The sequence below is a fragment of the Chrysoperla carnea genome, chromosome 5, assembly GCF_905475395.1.
Source record: "Chrysoperla carnea chromosome 5, inChrCarn1.1, whole genome shotgun sequence".
Classification (NCBI taxonomy): domain Eukaryota; kingdom Metazoa; phylum Arthropoda; class Insecta; order Neuroptera; family Chrysopidae; genus Chrysoperla; species Chrysoperla carnea.
In genome coordinates this window covers 7,781,116-7,802,093 of record NC_058341.1, presented here as the reverse complement: position 1 = coordinate 7,802,093, position 20,978 = coordinate 7,781,116, and the positions used below count along the sequence as shown (strand labels likewise).

Here is a 20,978-nt window from a genome sequence, read left to right as displayed (position 1 = left end):
AACCAAAATTAAAATGTATAGAAAATGTTCCTAAGAAAAAGATAAATAACCTTTGTTTGAAATATTTTTTCGTAAATATCATTGTTTTCTCGTGAGGGAGCAAAGTGGCGAAAATTTTTGTGTTCATTTTCTCCAAAACTATAAAAGATAGAAAGTTGAAATTTGTAGTTAGCTTCAAATAGTGAGTATTGTGAAATAATTTTGAAAAAAAATTTCAACTTTTGAAATTTTCAAAACTAGATAGCAAACAGAGGGCCGAAAAATGCCATAAATGTGTTGGTTTTTTTAAATTTTTCTAATTTATTAAAATGCTGATATCCAACATTGTCTATACAGGATATTTCAACAATTAACTCAGTCCATAGTTTATTTTCCCTTGTTTTTTTTATTAAATTTTTCAAAAAACTTAAGTTAATTTAACAAAATGGAAGTCAAATTTCGATTCGGCAATCTGCAAATCAAAACTTATATGAAATGATATCTCGCATTATAAGAGGGGAGAATTATGTAGATTTTTTCTGGCTAACAATTTCATTTTTATTTTTAATACAAATACTTTAGCCTCCCCACCCCTTCCATAGTTTTAGGATATCAAAAAAATATTTCTTATTTTAATTATTAAAAATAATCAGAAGTTGAAGCATAATAACCAACTTTACTGTTTAGACTTGTAGTGGGGACAGGACGAAAGGTTCCGATACTTGAATCGATACAATTCATTTATTTGTTATATTTCGCAAGCAACACATTTGATTTTTATGCGATGTATTCAGTTTGTTTTCTGGATCTAATTTATTTTTTTCATATACTTCCAGTGACGGCGCTCTTCGAAAAAAATTTCGATATGAAGAGGATCAAATTAGTCTTCACGATTATATTAGTAGGAATTTATAGCTATGGATGTGCAGGTAAATATTTTTGTATTTTAACTAAAAAAAATAAATGGTTTATTAAAATTGGATATAATTTAGATGTGTTAAAAATTTTTGGAATAAGATGACGTCATATACTTAGTAATGGAAACACATCCAAATTTTATCCGATCTGAATGAATGTTTTTTGAAACCCACTAGCTTTGGATCATATTTTTCATTTTTCATGTTAGTTATTCGCTAATATCAACCCTTGCACAAAATGTGGAACTCAATGATAAAATTCTTCATAAAATTTTTTTGAAGATACGTTAAATTTGATGAAAGATTTGAAAAATATGACCCAAAATTAGTTGGATTACATGTTTGGTTTGTACAAATTGGATAAAATTTGGATGTGATAGAGCAAAATCAAATTTTTGGATTTTGATGACGTCATAGAGTATAAAAAATTAATTTTTTGGCTAGTTTGGCCAAATTTTATCCAAATTGAATGAAATTTTTTTTGAAACCCACTAATTTATTGTCATATTTTCCATTTTTCATGTAAGTTATTCGCTAAAATTAGTCCTTGTACAAAATGTGGAACCCATAGTAGTTCATTTATGTAAATTTTTGAAGATACGTTAAATTTGATGAAAGATTTGAAAAATATGACCCAAAATTAGTTGGATTACATGTTTAGTTTATACAAATTGGATAAAATTTGGATGTGGTAGAGCAAAATCAAATTTTTGGATTTTGATGACGTCATAGAGTATAAAAAATCAATTTTTTGGCTAGTTTGGCCAAATTTTATCCAATTTGAATGAAATTTTTTTTGAAACCCACTAATTTAATGTCATATTTTTCATTTTTCATGTAAGTTTTTCGCTAAAATTAGTCCTTGTACAAAATGTGGAACCCATAGTAGTTCATTTATGTAATTTTTTGAAGATACGTTAAATTTGATGAAAGATTTGAAAAATATGACCCAAAATTAGTTGGATTACATGTTTGGTTTATATAAATTGGATAAAATTTGGATGTGATAGAGCAAAATCAAATTTTTGGATTTTGATGACGTCATAGAGTATAAAAAATCAATTTTTTGGCTAGTTTGGCCAAATTTTATCCAAATTGAATGAAATTTTTTTTAAACCCACTAATTTAGGGTCGCATTTTTCATTTCTCATGTTAGTTATTCGCTATTATTAACCCTTATACAAAATGTGGAAACCATGATAGGTCATTTATGAAATTTATTGAACATATGTTAAATTTGATGAAAGATTTGAAAAATATTACCCACAATTAGTGGAATTACATATTTGATTTATACAAATAGGATAAAATTTGGGTTTGATGAAGCAAAATTTAATTTTTTGAATTTTGATGACGATATCAAGTTCAAAAAATCAATTTTTTTGGATAGTTTGGCCAAACTTTATCCAATTTGAAAGAAATTTTTTTGAAACCCACATTTAATTTTTAAACTTTATTTTTTTAAATCTTTTGCAGGATTTGCAAAAACTGGAGATCTGCAGCACATTAGTAAGTCAAACATTTTTTTTAAATAATGATAACACTTTAAATCTCAACATAAATTTTGTCCCAGAAACATACGTTTACTACTTCCTAAAGTTCGAAGTCATGTTCGACAAATTTCGACTTCGAATTCAGGACCCCAAAAACTATAGGATTTTTCTATTGTATCATTGTTGACCCTTTTGTCGATAATAATCAAATGTGAACTATTTTGTTTTCGATAGTCTGCTAAAATTTAAACAAATCGTCAAAATCACGATCACGATCACAACAGTTCCATTTGATATAAAATTGTGTACTCAGTTATGAAATTATTTTATTTTTCAGGTTCTATGGTTTCAGTATCATTTTTACTAATTATTATTGGGACAATTTCGACGAATGTTTTGAAACATGTTCAAAATGAAAACGCATTTATAATAAATAAAGATTTCTGGAATGTTGTACGTATGCCAACATTAACAAATTATTTGTTAATATTATTTACAACTGTACAATTTTTTTTGGGCCAATGGGATTTCGAAGCATTTTCACTTATCATGACATTATTCTCAGTCTTTTTTTTAATTAAGTTATATAATTTGGTAAGTTTTACAAATCATTTATTTTCGAGAAAAACGTCCAGTCTCTGTAATTTTCGGAGAAAAGATCATTCTGGATTTCTCTAAATTTTGTTTAATCGTTTTAGGATGTTAATGAATCAACATATTTGAAAATAATTGAAGATTTAGAATTAGATTCTGGTTCTGGTTGGGCACACGGATTTTTTAACGGTTATTTGAGGATAGTTTTACCTGAAACTGGTCGGGATGGAACGGGTGGAATCATGGAGAGATTTGAAAACTATGAAAGTATAGAAGGTGTTAAAATTTTTAAGAAAAAATTATTTATTTTGATTCCCGCCTCAGGCGGAAATTTACCAGCAAAGCTAGACGGAGAATTGGATGATTGGATTGAGAGTCGCAAGGTAGGTGTCTAGATAATATTCGATTCGTAACGCTTTTTAAATAAATTACGCGATTTTGCATTTTACAAAGAGTCCTTCAATTATTCGCTAATTTCAACTCTTAAAAAAATAATTACCATAAAATTTTGGACAAAAAAGGATGCCTACAATTTTTTAGGGGTCAGTTACTGAATGGAAAAAACAAAACCCGTGTAATTTCAATATTAATTAATTTTAGAATTGATAGATCTAAAGTTTTGGAACCAAACATTCCAAACTTGATACCCTGCAGATACAAATAACATGCTTGGACGTTTCATGGTCCTCCATACAGGCCCTACAAGTGGAATTATCAAAAATCTATAATATGAAGGTGACAGTTCAATCGATAGCCACAGAAGTCATGTCTAAAGTCCCACAATCCTTCTCAACTGTGCTCCAGTGAGTTTCAGGCGAGCACAGTCGAATGGCATAGCTGTCTTTATACACAATGCATGCCCTGCCCAAAGTCCCAGTAATCAAGATATGCTTGTAACCATTTCTTGATTCGGTAAATTACAGAGAGGCCGATAGTACAACTAGCTTGCTTTTAAACAAAAATTTAACTAGCTTTATAAATTCTAACAAGTTGTAAATGTTTGTATTTTAGTCCTTGGAAACATTAAAAATTGATCGTGCAGGAGTACAAAGACGTCCATATTCGAATAGCATTTACGTTGTACGAAACCCTGATCCTGAGGTGGAATATAATCCTTTTTATATTTGTATGGAAGGTGCTACACCGTTAAAAACATTAGATGAAGCATGTGGGGGGCAAACTTTTGGTGCAGGTTTGTATTCGAAATATATTTTATATATTTTCAAGGAATTTAAATTATTTGCTTTTTTTTTTTTAGAAAAGTTAAGGGAGAACAAACAAAGAATTACGAAACATTTTTATACAGTTTTAAAAAGTTTATTGGATAACGACAGAACTTGCGGTCCTTTATGCGAACTCGTATATTACGATGGTAAGATATCTTGATTCTAACGGGTGAAGGGGGCTGTTAGATAAACGCTTAAACTTTTCAAGTCCCCGGTGATTTATTTACACATCAAATGAATCATTTAAGAACCGTTGTAATTATAATTAAGGATATTACGAATTACATTTTATTTCAGATTCTCATGAAGACAATGGTCATTTTACCATTGGAAAAATGATCTTCGATCGTTATTTAAGAGTTTAACATCACAAACTCTTTGTTTCCCGCAAAAGAATAAAATACGCTCATCACGCGTATTCATAAAGCCATCGAAATATCTTTTGCACGGGAATTAAATATTACATAAAAATCGATATAAATTTAAGTAGTGAAATTATTTTTAAGGAGTACATCTGCTACTTAGGAAAATTTCTACTACACGTACCGTAAGTAATTTCAATTCTTTAATTTAATCGTCGATTTGTATTTTTTTTTGAAATAGTGATATACGGAAAATTCATAAAAAAAGTTTTTAATTCGTTACAAAAAATTTTAAAACAAAAGTCAAGAATTACGACAAAGTCATTTCTCAGCAAATTTGTTTATAAATTCAAGCCCATGATGTTTCGGTAAATTCTCTTGGAATTTTACTACCATAAAATATGCATTAAATATAAGAATCATAAATTTTTGGGCATAACATCTTTATGAGCGTAATAAAAACATTTATTTGGATAAATTCCGTATATTTGCCATATTCATAATGTGTCCTCTTTTTTAAGGTAAATTTTTATAAAGTATGTACGCTTTTTAAGTTTTATTTCATTAAAAAATCAGAATAGTCTGTATTTACTTCCATTGTGGCAAATATGAGTTAAATTTACAAATCAGGCCCATGTTCAGTGCTCATTTAAGAATGGGCGGGGAGGGGGATGTTTAAACTTTTATTAATCATGTTAGGTCTAAGGTTAATAAAAACAATAAACTCTTTTTTGAGTAAGAGAAGATAAATGAACCATTTACAGGACTTATTGATAACTGGGAGTTGTAACCCCATCAACTAACGATAGTAATTCGTACTAATTAAAACAGAAAGTGGTTCCATTTTCAGTAGTTCCAACTTAGACTACCAGTTTACCTCCTATTTATCAATATTGTTAGTTCAAATTTATGTGGAGAGATTCTCAATTCCCGCCCCCTTCACCGTGCCAACGGGCCTGTTGCAAATAACTGGTTATTTTTGAGATATTGAAATTTTTTATTTTAGTTTCGAAAACTTGAAAGCGTGAAAATAAAATACTTTAAAAGTTTACTTCATGTACAATATTATTTGAAATTATATGTTATTTTTCGCAGTATAAATACTGTCCTAGAACATAATTTCAATATGGTTGTGCACAAATTAGTTTGTAATTTATTAATTAAGTTTTTAATATGGAGGGTAGAGATAAGTAGGACTATCTCTGTATATTTGTCCAAAAAAAAAAGCAAAAAATAAGGATGGTACTGCTGTAGCGAAAATGTAAGTTTTAAAATAAGTGCTCTAAGTAAAAAGAGTAAGATAAAGATTTAAACAAGTTGTTAGAAAAAATTAGAGGAGTTCACATCAAACATCTTTTGCTACACTTAGTGCCATTCTAGTCACTTTATTTACTGCTATTTTGAGACACTTTTTAGTCAAAAAGTTGTAAAAGATTATGCTCCTTTACCTCTATACTCCATAGTTTTCAAATATTTACATGTGATGCTTTTTTTGAACTTTTAAGTTGTAAGCAATATTTTACTTGTCTGAACTTCAAATCAGACTAAGATTTAAATTGACGCCTCCTTTTAATAAATTAATAACCAGTCTTATGTCCAAAAAAAAATGGGTCGAGACTCAGTTATTATCTCTACTGATATTAATCATGGATAGAAAATTTTAATGCTCTTTGCTAATGAGTTTTTTCATTTTTATTTTTCATGAAATCAAATGTCGGAAAATGTGTTCTTACGGATGGACTCGTATTGGAGGTTTGTCTGTATGGATGCGTTTTGGGCTCAAAATTATCAACGTGGCTTTTTGGTGTTATATACGCAACTGAAATTAAAGCTAGTGACTAAAGAGTACAGCAAAAAAAACCATCCAGAGGAAAAATGTTAACTAATTGTTAAAAAAAAAAACGAAAGAAAAATTATACTACATTTGGTTTGTTTATTATTAAATGAACTTGGCAATGGCATCGGCGAATGGATCTGGATGGAAAAGCGATACTCGTTAACACTAGCTTTGAAATCATTTATTTTCTAGAACGTCAGTGGCGCTTTAGTTAATTAAATTATTATAAAAATGTGATATAATTTTAATTTTTATCATCGTTTCATTTTTAAATTGAAAATCCATGACATGTTGATCATCTTATCATATTTAAAGTTCATCAAGGGTTTCAAAACGTTCGGGAAACGACTCACTAACTTTTTACAAAAGGATTATTATACTCATTTTATGGATTTTGTGGTATCCTAATATATTTTATTGGGACGTTTCAGTACTTTTTTGAAACTTCATACAGAATTTTATTAGTTGTTTTAGAAATATTTTTTTAAATGTTTGTTTCAAATAGAGTTACCTGAAGAAAATTTAAATTAACTCAACCCATGTCGCAGGGTTTTGCTTCTTAAATTTTCTTCAAATAAATATTTGTGTGTGATTTAAAAATTAATAATTTTCCAGGTTGCTTTTATTGTTTTACAGAGTAAGAGAATCTTATGTCGCAATCTTTATGTTGCAGAAAATTTTAAATTTTCTCCACAACTTTGAATTTTCTTTCAATTTATAAAATTTACTTATGAAATGAAATTTTTTTCTAATCAAGTTACTTTTATTCAATCAGACCGGATTAATCGTCAATCAATTTTCATCTTTTTATGCTACTACAAAAGGGTTTTAGACTTTAATCCTGAGTTGTAGACCATGCCTTATTGGTTTGTTAGTCCGGTCTTGATTATATAGAATCAAAGAAAGATTTGTATTATTTTTTTCGAATATTGCTTAGAATGAGATATAGGGTGATAGAAGTACTGAAAAATAGCCCACTTTGTGCTCAATTTTAACCGATATTCGAAAATAGAGTAGCTTAACATTTAATAATTTTTATCTTTTTACGGATTGTTGAGAATTTATTTGATATTTTATTGAGTAAATGTTCGTGTTTGGCTCGATGAAAAGGCGATTTAAGAGAACATCGCTTCTCCAGCCATTCAGCCTTTTCGCATCAGCCAACCACGATCATTTAATGTTTTGTTTTTATTCTACAAAAATGTATTTTTTATATTATTTTCAAATAAAAATTATTTTTACTTCGATTTCATTTTTATTGCTAAGGAAATACAAGTCGACAGAAGTGATAGAACTGCTTAGAAATGATAATTTCGTTCGAAGGCTTGGGTGCAAAACACTCGAAAACTCTTTAAAATTTAACTGACCTAAGGTGGACTGGATGAGGCTTAAAAGTGCAGACAATCAAGTATAGAGATTAGATAAGCTTCAATTTGGGACAATTATCAAATATATTTATTATTCCTAGTCAGGCAGGATTTCGGGCCTTTGAGGCGTTAAGATTCCTATCGAGGATAGTCTATGAATGCTTCTGGTAAGTGAATCGCCTCGCACTGAATAACACAGTCAGACTGATCTGGGTATCGGGCCTATTTGATGTTAAAAAGAATGAAGCAGTGGTCGTCTCGCCCGGAGATATCTCGCCTTCGTGTGACAGGTTGTTCTCAATTAGGGCACAGAGGACCCCTTTATCTAGGTGCTAGGGGACCAATTTTTGGTACCCTTCTTATGTATTATTATGATTATTATTTAATAATAATAAACCTAGGTGTGTCAGGGTTTATACTGGCAGAAATATTTTTTGCCAGGCTTTAAAATTAATATAAGTCTGTGGAATAGTGAAAATGACAGAAGAGAAAAAAAATGAAATATTTGAAGAAAATAATATAAAAAAACACGAGGCTATTTTTATTAAAGAAGAAATCCAAGAAGAAAGCGTTAAAATGAAACAAGAACAATTAAATACAGAAATAATTATCAAGGATGAAATATTAGACGAACAAATTTTAGAAGTCCAATGTATTTACGATGAAGAGAAGCAAAAACCCTTTATTTGTGGAGTTTGTGATAAAACATTTTCAACAAAACAGAATTTTTCTCAACATAAACGAATTCATACTGGAGAAAAACCTTTTCAGTGTGAAAATTGTGATCAAAGTTTTACACAACAGAGCAGTTTAATAGTGCATAAACGAACTCATTCAGGTGAAAAACCTTTTAAGTGTGGTGATTGTGATAAAACTTTTACTCAACAAAGCCACTTGATATTACATAATCGAATTCATACCGGAGAAAAACCATTTAAGTGTATCGATTGTGATAAAGCATTCACTACCAAACGTAGTTTAATTAATCATAAACGACTTCATACGGGAGAAAGACCGTTTAATTGTGATTTATGTGATAAAGCTTTTACAGCGAAATATGATTTAATTAAACATAAACGAACTCATACCGGAGAAAAATCGTTTTCGTGTGTGGATTGTGATAAAAGTTTTACGCAACGTAGCAGTTTAATCGTGCATAAGCGACTTCATTCAGGAGAAAGACCTTTTAAGTGTGAAAATTGTGAGAAAACTTTTAATCATGAAGGAAATTTAATGATACATAAACGAATTCATACAGGAGAAAAACCTTATCAATGTGATTTTTGTGATAAAGCTTTTATTACGAAACGTACTTTAATTAATCATAAACGAACACATTCAGGAGAAAGACCGTTTAAGTGTGAAGATTGCGATCAAACTTTTACGCAGCGAACGAGTTTAATGGAACATAAGCTACTTCATACTGGGGAAAGACCTTTTCCATGTGATTTTTGTGATAAAGCATTTATTAATAAACGTAATTTAATTAATCATCGACGAAGTCATACCGGGGAAAGACCTTTTAAGTGTGATTTTTGTGATAAACGATTTACACTTAAACATAATTTAATGAATCACAATCGAACTCACACTGTGGAAAAATCGTTTTCCTGTGAATTTTGTGATAAAACTTTTAGCCAGCAAAGTGGTTTAATTCAACATAAAATTGTTCATTCAAAACGGAACATAATTTAAAAAAACATTTATTTTCCCATATTGGATGAAAATCTTTTTGCTTGCGTGTGTGAGAGAGAGAAAGGGAGAGAGAAAGTCCTGCTCGTCCGTGTTAGACACAGTCTATGGCGGAGTTCCAGGATGGTGGGTGCTTAGGTTCAAATTCCCCTCCCGTACGTATTATTAATTTGTCATTTTATATAGTTTAACTTCAAAATACATTCAAACTTGGATAAGCGAGAAAACTATAAGTAAGAATATTTCCCAAGCTTTGACCTCTCAAAAACCTCTATAAATGAGAAATAAAATTCTGTCTAAGTGACAGTAATTTTTCCTACCCTGACTTCTATAACTGAGAGTCTTTCTTTCTTTCCTGTACCTCTAAAAGCGACAATTCAACATTTGCTACGTATAGACTCATTCTTTATTTGTGTGTTATTTTGTTTTTACGAAAACCTCTCTAAGTAAGACAGACTTCACCTGTTCTTTTATAATCTAGAAACTCGAATTAGTGAGAAACCTCTATAGCAAAACTAAAATTTACATTATCTTCAACTGTCTCTTAACCAGGTTTGACTGTAAATGGTTATAAATATCAAAAATCTAAAAAAAAAGGAGGAAAATGATAAAATAAACTCCCTCCCCTCTCTGGGCGAAATCCTGGATCCGTCACTGGACGCAGTTACCCACCAGACAGCATGGTCTATTCTTGATATTTCTAATTTCTTGTAAATGTAACTTAAATATCAATTAAAAAATAAAAAATAAACGATTTTTATATAAAACAAATTATTTATTTAGCTATTATTTAAAAAATAATAATTTTTAAAGTCTTAAAAAAATATAAATTAATTTATAATTACTTGGTAATTATTTTTATCGGTATTGATCAATAAAATATCCTTTGGCGATTAATATTTATTTACTTTTTTAATTTATATGAGATTAAAACAGATCGTTGCATTCTTTTACATATATTATAGTTTAAGTCCTAGCATCAATATTTTTAAGCGTTACGAAACTTGGGACTAAACTTAATATACCTTGATATATTTCATATATACATGGTATAAAAATCATAAGAAAAGACTTTCAATCGACCCCGTATTCGAAGCAATCGCAAACATAAAAAAATATTTTTTTGATGTTTTTATCAGTTGTAAATTGTAATTATATTCATATGTTCCTGTTTTCTTTTCCCTTTATTCCACAGGCTCTTAAGGATTCCTTCGTGTTCCCCGGGGATTCGGATAGATTCCTTTTAATAGAGTTTTGGTTACGTTTGTCTTCTTGGGGTTGTTGATTTCCTTGTTTTTCAGAAATAATAATAAGTTTATTATATTTTAAGAAAGCTTTACGACCTTCGACCCTTTCTTCCTGTAACGGGCGCTTAATTCCTTGCATTCTTCTAGTATTATCCGGGGGAAGTCTTCTTTAATGTAATATGGTGTATTCGTTGAGTTTTTTCTTGTTTTTTAGTATATTGATTTTATGTCCAGCGTGAAAAGGATTACAACAATAGGTCAAGTTTCCCCGTCGCCCTTTTTCCCCAAGCGCTTTGCTTATTATTATTACTAAGGAATTAAAGAGGCTTAAATAAAATATTCGTCACGAGTCCAATGAATTCGGGAATGATTTTAACAATAATCTGTTCCTACCCATTAGCGTGTCTGTCGTGGGGTGGAAATGAGTCCAATCAGGCGAAAATAGTACAATAATTGCTCTTGATAATTCAATCTAGCGACTCATATGCCCTCATCTTTTAGCTTTCAACAATTGAACATAAAATTTGAAAGATTTTCTTCAATTATGAATGCAAGGGAATGATATTTAGCAAGTTGTGGTTAATTACTTGCTTCCAGAAAACATTTAAATTAATTCCCTAATAAAAAAATGCGATTGATTTCCTATTGAAATTAAAAGAAACTTTTTTTTGGCAGGAATCGTGGTGCAAATGAAACGACATTTCGAGGTGATTCTTTTTACAAAGGATTTTCTTTTGTTGTTGTGACCCTAAGTGTCTGCCACTATCCACCATTGATTTGAACTTAAAACACATTCATTTAAATAATTTTTTAGTACCGATTTGTGTTAAATTGAATTACTTAAATTCAAAATCCTAACCCGAAACGTTGTCGTCGATTTCGTACATACATTAAATAACTAATAATACCAATTAAAATAAATACAATAATTCCACAACCGACAATTATATTTAAATATAAATTCTTCGTTGAATTACTACTCCTTCCCTCATACGAGTCATCATCGTTATCCAGACCTTTGATTATAATTCGCCCTTCAATACCAGTCGTAATTGGACTAAACTTTTGTAAATATTCAACAGTTATTGAAGCATCGTCGATACCTTCATTGATAAATGTTTTATTTTTTAACATATCGAAGCCGTCTCCACCTGCCATCAAAAATGCAGTTACTATCACTTTATATTTTTGATCTAAAACCAATGGTTCATATTTTGGTACTAAACACGAAGCACATCGAACTTTAACCGATTCAATTCGTTTATTACCGCGATCACTGAAATCGTAAACAACATGAAGTCCACTCACTTGTAAAAACCCACCTAAGTGGTACTGATTTGCGGAATGTTGTAAAACGTCTAAAAGATCCTGCCCGGTTAAGATCGTTGATTGAACTATGTTCCCGAATGGGAAAGTCGTTAATAGGTCATCTTGAGTAATGTTTCCACCGGTGCTACGACCATCTAACGATGAACGAATACCTCCACCATTTACTAATCCGATTGCGGCATCTGTCCAAAATTCACCATGGTATTGATCCATATGGTACAAGACAAATGCGTCTGTTACCGCGTTACCTAAATTGCATTCCTCATATCGACAAGTTCGACTGTCGAGTAACACTTTCGTTCGACCTATAACTTGATGTCTTAAAGCCTCAACACCAGGTCGATATTTATCTAATAATTCCTCAACAATTGGATCTTTTTCGATGTCATGTGTTACTAAAATAGGATTTCCGGATGCTTTAACAAAATTACCATCGTTAAATTCGACTAAAAGTTTTCCAACATACTTTGTATACGCATATGCTTGAACAACAGGAACACGCTTTCCATTGGGTTGTTGAATTATTGTTGGATATGGACCTTCGGGAACTTCCACATCAGGTTGTCCGCCAGTGTAGAGAAATGTATTTGAATGGCCACCAACAACAATGTCAATTAAGGGAACTCGTGCTGCTATCTCTTTGTCAACTTCGTAACCAGAATGACCTACTGCAATTAATATTTGAACACCTTCTGCATTCAATTTTTCACTTTCTAATTTAATTGCGTCCACTTCGTACAGAAATTCTGTGTTTTCTGCTTTTGATATATATTTTGTTTCATTTGTTAAGTATCCGATTATACCAACTTTGATTCCATTAACGTCAATTGTAACGGATCGCTTTAATTTTGATGCGGTTAATTGTGGTTCTTTTGTCGTGTCCAAATTTGTACAAACTATTGGACTTTCGACACCTTCAATAAATGGTAATAATCCTGATACTCCTAAATCGAATTCATGATTACCCAATGACTGTAAAAGAAATAAACCCAAAATTAAATTTTCAAATTCATTCAGATTGGGTAAAAATTGGGAAAGATAATTAGTCCATTTCCGGCTGTACGTCTGTCTTTCCGTCTGTATAAACACGATAACTCAAAAAAGAAAAGAGATATCAAGCTGATTTTCTCTAATAAATTTTTATAGTGTGCTTAGGACTTAAAAAGGTTCAGTTCATAAATGAGCAACATTGGACAATTAGGTCTTGGGTCCTTGGGATCCATCTTGTAAACCGCTAGAGATAGAACAAAAGTTTAAATGTAGAAAATGTTCCTTATAAAAAAATAAATAACTTTTGGTTGAAACATTTTTTCGTAAACATCACTGTTGATCCGTGAGAGCACAAATTCTACAATTAACTCAGTCAATTGTTTGTGTTCACTTATCATTTATATATAATATGTTATAAATAATAATGATTATTATATATCAATATTTATTATTATTTATAAATATTTAAACGTTTCAAAAGTTATGTGCTGAATTATTAAAATGAAACTGTTATTTAATAAAAATAAATAAAATATTTTCTTATCAATTTTTAATTACAATTTAAAATTGATTTATTTGAGTTTGTAATTTTATTTTAACTTGGTATTGATTAACATTGTAACATGGTAGATAGAATTTTTGAAATTGATTGATTATACGATAAATTTGAAACAAATTTTGGAAAATATGACCCAAATTTAGTAGAATTAAATGCTTGGTCTATCAAAATTGGATAAAATTTGCGTTTGATTGAGTAAAATCAATATTTTTGGATTTTCATGACGTCATAGGGTACAAAAATTGAATTTTTTTGATATCTTGGTAAAATTTAATTTGGCCAGAACGACTTTTTTTTGAAACCCACTAATTTTTTATCATATTTTCTACTTTTCATGTCAGTTATTCGCAAATATTATCTTTTAAACCAAATGTGCCAGCCATGATGGTACATTTTTAATGTTAATTAAATTTTTGGATTCTAAATTACGGATGACCTCTTAGAGGTAGCTTGCTCCCACAACTTTAAAGAATATATTTTATTTAAATAAAAAAGAATCTTACCAAAGCATCAAACTTCAATAAGTTAATGAACTCCGTTGTGATATTTGAATGGTAAACCGTAAAAAATGTTGAACCCGTGTATGTATCGCCAGCATTTAATATTAAAACATTTTTGGGTCCATGACCAGTCGTAGCATTCCGTCGTGCCTCTTTAAATATTGTGGATACACGTGCAAAACCGCCATAACATGGTGGTCGATAACATACACCTGATAATTCGGATGTTTCTGCAAAACGTGCATGCATATCATTCGTATGTAATATTAATAATTCAAAATTTTCCGTTTTTTCATTGATTCCCTTCGTTACAGTGTTATTTGTAGCCGCCATTATAGATGTCGTTGTAGTTAATATTAAAATTGAGAAGAATTTTGTTTTTAACATATTTGTATGATGGAGTTTTGGACCTGAAAAGTAAAAAATAATTACGTTTTAGTTAAATCTGTTTTGATGTAAATTTTACAAAAAAAAGTCAAATTACTTCAAGCCAAAAAGAAGTCAAAATCGGTTTAACCGTTTAGGAGATACGATACCACAATCTGTATGCCTAATTGAGAGTGTTCTTAGCTATGTTCCTAGAAAATTGATTCATTTAGGAGAGAGCTATAAGGAAAAAACCGCATTTATCGAACTTGATTCTTTGAAAGGTAATTTGATCGAGAGTGTTCTTAGTTATGTTTCAAGTGCGAGTTTAGGGTTCCGTACCCAATAATAACTAGAAAAGAGGTGATTATCTTCGAACGGCTGAGCAGAATTTGTGTTATTTCTTCTATAAGTGATTTTCTCTAAATCTTGAGGCATCAATATTTCAAAAACTATGGTATCTATCGAAAAATTTAACTTTTAATTTTCGTCTAATTTTCCCAAGTTTTAATTTTCGTTTAATTTTCCCAATCTAGTCTCAAATAATTTCATACACTCATTTTTTTGGGAATGTCCTTTTAAGAAAGGAAATATCCGAAAGTCTTTCGTTTTAAAATAAACTTTGGAAAATGATACCAGATCTCGTGCCATTATAATAAACACACCTTTGATAGACTGTAATGTATTAAATTATGAAAATCAATAAGGAAAATTTTTATCTAGGCTAAATACGTTGGAAAATGTATTTTTTTTTTGTGTTCTTTATAAAAATAATTATATCTACATGTTTTTAAACGCAAATAAACATGCTAACTTGAATAAATTAATAAAAAAAAAGTATAACAGTAAACAGTTACAGATGTTATCTTGAATCATTTTTTAAATTTTAAATATAGTAAGTATAGTTTTGAACTTCTTGAGGTGCTTAAAAATTGTCGCAAAGAATGCAAAGGCTAAAAATTCTTAGAAAAAGTTCCTTTATACTAAAATAGTACAAAGAAATAAGACACGATAAAAGAAATTTTCAAATTTACATTCAATGATATAATAGAAAAATTCCAAAAACTTAAGTGACTTTTGAAATTTAGTAAAGATTTTACATTGTCAGACGTCATTACAACTCTTTGCTCAAGATATCTTGACATTGAATCAGTAATTTTCGTCATGTTATAAGGTTAATTTAACAGCCAAGTGTCCATATTTTTTTAACTAATTATTTTAATTAATGATGTGTGTAAATTGTCTAATTGAATAAATCATTAATAATTATTCAATCACTTAAATAATAATTAATCAAACTTATGAATTATGAAGTAGTTTAGCTTGTAAATCGCAATTTCGCAGTTTTAATTTGTTTTAATTTTCAAAAGCCTGTACAAAAAAAGTTGCTTAATGCCGCTTAAATTTCTTGATTTCAACAATTTGGAGAGAATTCCCAGGGGAAAAAAAGCTGTTTTTGACAGTTTTATGCTTATTTTTTAGAGCCCATAAAAAAGTTATTAAATTATTGTGTGTTTATGTTAAACTAGTATCAAGGCTTTTTCTTTTGGGGGGTATCATTTTTATAATCTCCATTCCTTTTGCTCTATTATATACATTGATTACCCGCTCAACAGTAAAATGTCTTTTACTGTTTAAATTTTTTTCCCAACTTTTGCCTATCAATTATACAAATAATTTACATTCCATGAATTTATTTATAGAATTCTTTGTGGAATTAAAGACGGATTACATGCCATTATTAAATTACGTTTATATAAGTATAAGTAATATTTACTTAAATTAAACTAAAATATTGTAATTTTAAGAATACAATAATTTTATAATCAGTATTTACCTTTTTTTTCTCCTTAATGATAGAGTTAAACGCTTTATTGAAGGTCGAATTAAAATAATACAAAATTTTTTTTATGTTAGATAGCAGAAATTATTATTAAGTATAAAAAAAATCATAGTTATAATTAGTAAAAAATATTATAATAATATTTTTTGCACTACATTTTAATTACCTATCTACTTGTAAACACTTTTTTTTATGTTTTTTAATAACTAGCGTTCACCCGAAGCTTCATATTCGAGTTCTTCTTTTGAATTACTAAGTCAAGTAGGCTAAAATACTGAAAATTCCCATAAACGATCTCTGTAACGACCAGGTGATTCGTATTTCTCATTGTTTTTACAGCATCAATTATTACATTTGTAACACCCGGTAATAATCAGTTATCCTAACAAAATATGACAAGTCTTAAAAAGTGCATTTTTTATTTGAGTGTATGCAAATATTTATACAACAATGCTATACACATTGCCTATAAATATATGAAACTAACTCAGTTGTTCCAAAATAACTGAGAAGCCAAAAAGACCCGAATTTGTTTATAATTTTATATACCTGATTCATTATAATATATCTAAAATATTAATTAAATATTATAAATGACTTTTTAGAAATTTCCCGCTGTGCATACCTTGTAAATAGTATTACAGTTTTCATTTTTACTTATTAAAAAAAAAAGAATTCCTGCATTGCATAATTATTGACGGAAGTAAAATATGATAATGTTTGCATTATTATTTTATTAATACCAATGTAATTATTGTAATAAGTTAATGAAACCTGTTAATAAATAAAAATGAGATAAATAATTATTTTAAATATTTATATACCTTCATACTTAATCAAATACATTCGATTTTCAGATTGTCTAGAAAACTATTCTTTTAGACGAGATAAATGACACTGAATAAACTTTAAACGAGTTAAAGCTTCGTTAATTATCGTTTTTATTTTTGAAAATATTTTGGTTAATGTATTCGTCGAAAGTAAAGTTGTAGAATATAAAATTTTCTACACTTGATCACAAATTGAATTATTATCTTTTATATTATTTTGTCTAATCTGTTTTTTCTGTCCACGCGATATTTTCCTGATTCCTTTATCAAATTCCATGATTTACACCTCATTTTCAAGCTTATGACAAAAATATAGACTCACGGTCTAAAAATGTACCGCTTAGGAAAAAACAGTCTGAAGAAATAATATTTAGATTTACTTTTGTTTATTATGCAATTTGTATATCATATCTGTAGTAAAATTGCCTATACATAAAAAGAAACTAAATTACTCGCTTATATATATTTTTCTCTAGCTTGTTTTAGTTGTGGGTACCGCACGAGTCGAGGTAGTTTTATAAATTTTAGTAGGATATTTCCTGATTGGATTCTAGTGGATAAAAGAATATTGTACAGAGAATGTTTATAAAATTCTATACCTGATTACAATAAATAAGTATAACATACGACCTCGAATTAAATTTTCAAATAATTTATTTATAATTTACACACTAATTATTTAACATTAAATTAATTAACAAAATTAATTTTGAAAAAAAAAAATTAATTAATAATAACGAAAATTTTGTAAAAAGTAAACAAATGATTACAAAAACCAATATACTGAACGCGTGAATTTTCTGGAACGAGTGCGTTAAAGGATTAAGGATTAAGGATTTAGAACAATGAATGAAGTTAATCATTTTACGGCTCTTATGAATTTTACCAATCCATAAGAACTACATACACTTTTTTCTTGTGGGATTAATTGGATTACCCGCTGTTGGTAATTTGAGTATGGTATTTAGTAATTAAATATGGTTTTTATTACCAGATTATTTTTTAGTTTTTATTTTTTTAAGAAATGATAATAGAAAATAGGAATATAAAAAAATAGCTTTTTAAATATAATTTTTTTCAAATGGCTTGATTTTTAGGTAATAAAATCTTTATAACTGGCCTTAACCTTTTTAACCTTATAAGAATATTTAAATAAAACAGTCCGTGTTATTAGTCTGAAAAAAAAAGCCATTTAATTTCTTACACCTTAGGTAATTAATTTTTTTTTTAAACTTTTGAATAAATTTAAAAAAATTGCATATTTAAAGACTGTCATGTCTAATAAAAAATAATTTTTGAGAACATTATAAAATTATTGAAACAGTATGATTTCTTTTGTTTATAAATTTTCAATTCTTATATCGTTGAATCAATAAAGAAAATCAACTTTTCCAAAGACTTATAAATATTTCGTAATGTTTAACAAGTCCCTTCAAAAGTTTTAACAATATTTGTTTTAATAAAATGCATATTCGTTCAAATTCAAAACATCTTGTTCTAAAAGAAAAACTTTTGGCGAACGAACTAATTAGTCTTTGGGGAGCATTGTGGGTAAAAAGTTGCTCAAAATATCAAATTTTACAATTCTAAAAGCATTGGACTCAGATTTTTGTTTGATAGAAACTTAAATATTATTTTTAATCAAAAACGGAAATATAAAAAATTCATTTCAAAGTAATCAATATTTCTATTTTTGAAAAAACGCGTAGGTATATAAGGTTTATTAAATATGAATAAACTACCCTTGTAAACATTCTAAAAAATCGACCCTAGACTCGATTCGGTTGATTTAATTATTTAGCCTTACATAAATAAATTAACATGTTTTTTTTATTAATGATAATATCGAGGTCATACTTTATTTCGTGTGTAGATAAATTTTTTAACATTGACATAGAAAAGTTCAGGCGTAAAAATAACCTTTTATTGAGACTCATAATTGTAGCGTTAATATTATTAGGTACCTTCAAAATTATAGTCCAGGATTAAAAGGAATTATCTAATACGTCAGTAAAATATACTACTGCCATAAATCGGAAACTCTTTTATCGTCCAAGACCTTGAGTTAAGGTTGACAGTACACTGCAATTTTACGTACACTCTAAACAGAAATTGAAAAATTTAATCTGTAAATTAATTATTTAAATTTAGATAGCATCTGACATTACTAGCAAACGGATGTTCCTATGTTATTTTTTAATTACTTAAAATAATAAATAATCGTCTTTTGACCCTGCCCGTCTTGAGGGACGAAAATTTTCATGCATTTTTTATCTTCTTAATTAAGATATTTACAAAACTCTTTAAAATAAATTTTCATATAGTTTTGTTTAAAAATAAAGCCGGTTAATCAGGGAAAATAATTTATAAAATTTTCTACGGTAAGAATTTTGTTGTCAAACTTATTTTCTTTTGATTTTCGTGATAAAAACCCTGACTTTATATTCGAAAATTTGCAATTTTTTGAAATGAATATAATGATTTTAAACAGTCATTGTACCTTTTTCAAAAATTGTCCCATAAAATCAATAAAAATCTTTATCAATAGACGCTTTATTTTAAATTAAAAAAAATTTATTTGCAAAAGTATCATAAAAATTAATTTTTAAATGTTTTATGATTGACAATATATTTTTAGAAAAATTCTTAGATGTGTAGGTTTTAAACAAGAACCTCCCCAAAAAAATAGAATTTCACTTTTAAGTATCTATGTACAAAAGATTTTTGAACTTTGAAAGTAAAAGTACCTCGGAAATAATTAAAAATTTGATTTATTATGTATTTGGGGCAAATCTTTTTTTGTTTTTTTTTTTTCTTTGCATTTCTAATAAATTAAACAATTACCATCAAATTTTAAATAAAAACACAAGACTGCAATTTTGTTTTAGTGACTAATTTTATTGAAAATTTATTAAAGTCAGCGAAAATTTTGTTATTAAACTTGCAACTTTTGCAACTAAAAATAAAATTATAATTTTGGTTACAAAAAATACATTAGCAAAAACTTGTCTTGAATGCCAGGGAAGATCTCTAAAGAGTCCAATAGTACTCATAATATGACGCAAAATAAAACGTATTTTGGGTAAAATGTAGTGTCAGTCATATTTGGAATCACCCAAATTACTTAAGGTATTTTAAAATTCATAAAACAAAAATTTACAAAAACAACAACTTTTCAGCCAATAGAAAAAGATGAATTGGTCAATAAAACAATATTAACAAATTATTTTCCAAATTAATTAATTACCATATTTTAAAATGTCAAAAGAGAAAATGTTAAAAAAATGTTTATTATTTTCCTGACTTTTATGTTGCAAATTTAAAAAAAAATTAACTTATAAGTTCATAAATTGTATGTATAAATTATTATTCATTTAAATATAATGAGCTTTTGAAAACCAGTCGGATAATTTCGTGTTTAAAGTCACGCAATCAGAACAGTAAGTACTATGTTATTGTTGCCCCAGTTGCGTAGGTAAAAGCATATCAGTGCAATAATTTAATGTTGATTGTTTAATTTGAATGTGACGATAAATTTACATGTCTTTAGCCATCTTTTCTCGCGTCACTTTTTTTTTTGAATATAAAATTTTAAAAACTATTAGCCCTAGAGCCAGTAACAGTAAAATTGCATTTACTCGGATTTCGAAATTTCACATTTGAACCAATACTATTTAACGATAGGTACAATATGGATAATTTCGATTGGTTAACAGATCGATAATCTACACTGATCTGTTAACCAATCGAAATTGGTATCAGAAGAAAGGTAATTTATTTACGAAAATAATGGTATAGGCTTGAATGAAAACAGAATCGTTCATAGAAAAAACTGATTAAAATTAAT

The 20,978-nt window shown here is 28.5% G+C and overlaps 3 protein-coding genes across 3 annotated transcripts; 2 read left to right on the top strand and 1 right to left on the bottom strand.

Moving 5' to 3' along the window:
* The first annotated feature begins 659 nt into the window (after positions 1-659).
* Positions 660-4,782, top strand: LOC123300952 (stimulator of interferon genes protein). The gene is made up of 7 exons (XM_044883631.1): positions 660-908; positions 2,373-2,405; positions 2,727-2,983; positions 3,088-3,366; positions 3,995-4,175; positions 4,242-4,355; positions 4,507-4,782. Exons 1-7 carry the CDS (start codon positions 764-766, stop codon positions 4,572-4,574), a joined length of 1,077 nt encoding a protein of 358 aa, XP_044739566.1. The 5' UTR covers positions 660-763; the 3' UTR covers positions 4,575-4,782.
* A 3,563-nt stretch (positions 4,783-8,345) lies between these two features.
* On the top strand, positions 8,346-10,186 carry LOC123300950 (zinc finger protein 501-like). The gene has a single exon (XM_044883630.1). It carries the CDS (start codon positions 8,352-8,354, stop codon positions 9,468-9,470), a length of 1,119 nt encoding a protein of 372 aa, XP_044739565.1. The 5' UTR covers positions 8,346-8,351; the 3' UTR covers positions 9,471-10,186.
* Positions 10,187-10,664: 478 nt separating this feature from the next.
* Positions 10,665-14,489, bottom strand: LOC123300949 (protein 5NUC-like). The gene is made up of 2 exons (XM_044883629.1): positions 14,096-14,489; positions 10,665-13,015 (listed from the first exon to the last, which is right to left on the bottom strand). The coding sequence occupies exons 1-2, from the start codon at positions 14,477-14,479 to the stop codon at positions 11,561-11,563; spliced, it is 1,839 nt and encodes a 612-aa protein (XP_044739564.1). The 5' UTR covers positions 14,480-14,489; the 3' UTR covers positions 10,665-11,560.
* Positions 14,490-20,978: the final 6,489 nt, after the last annotated feature.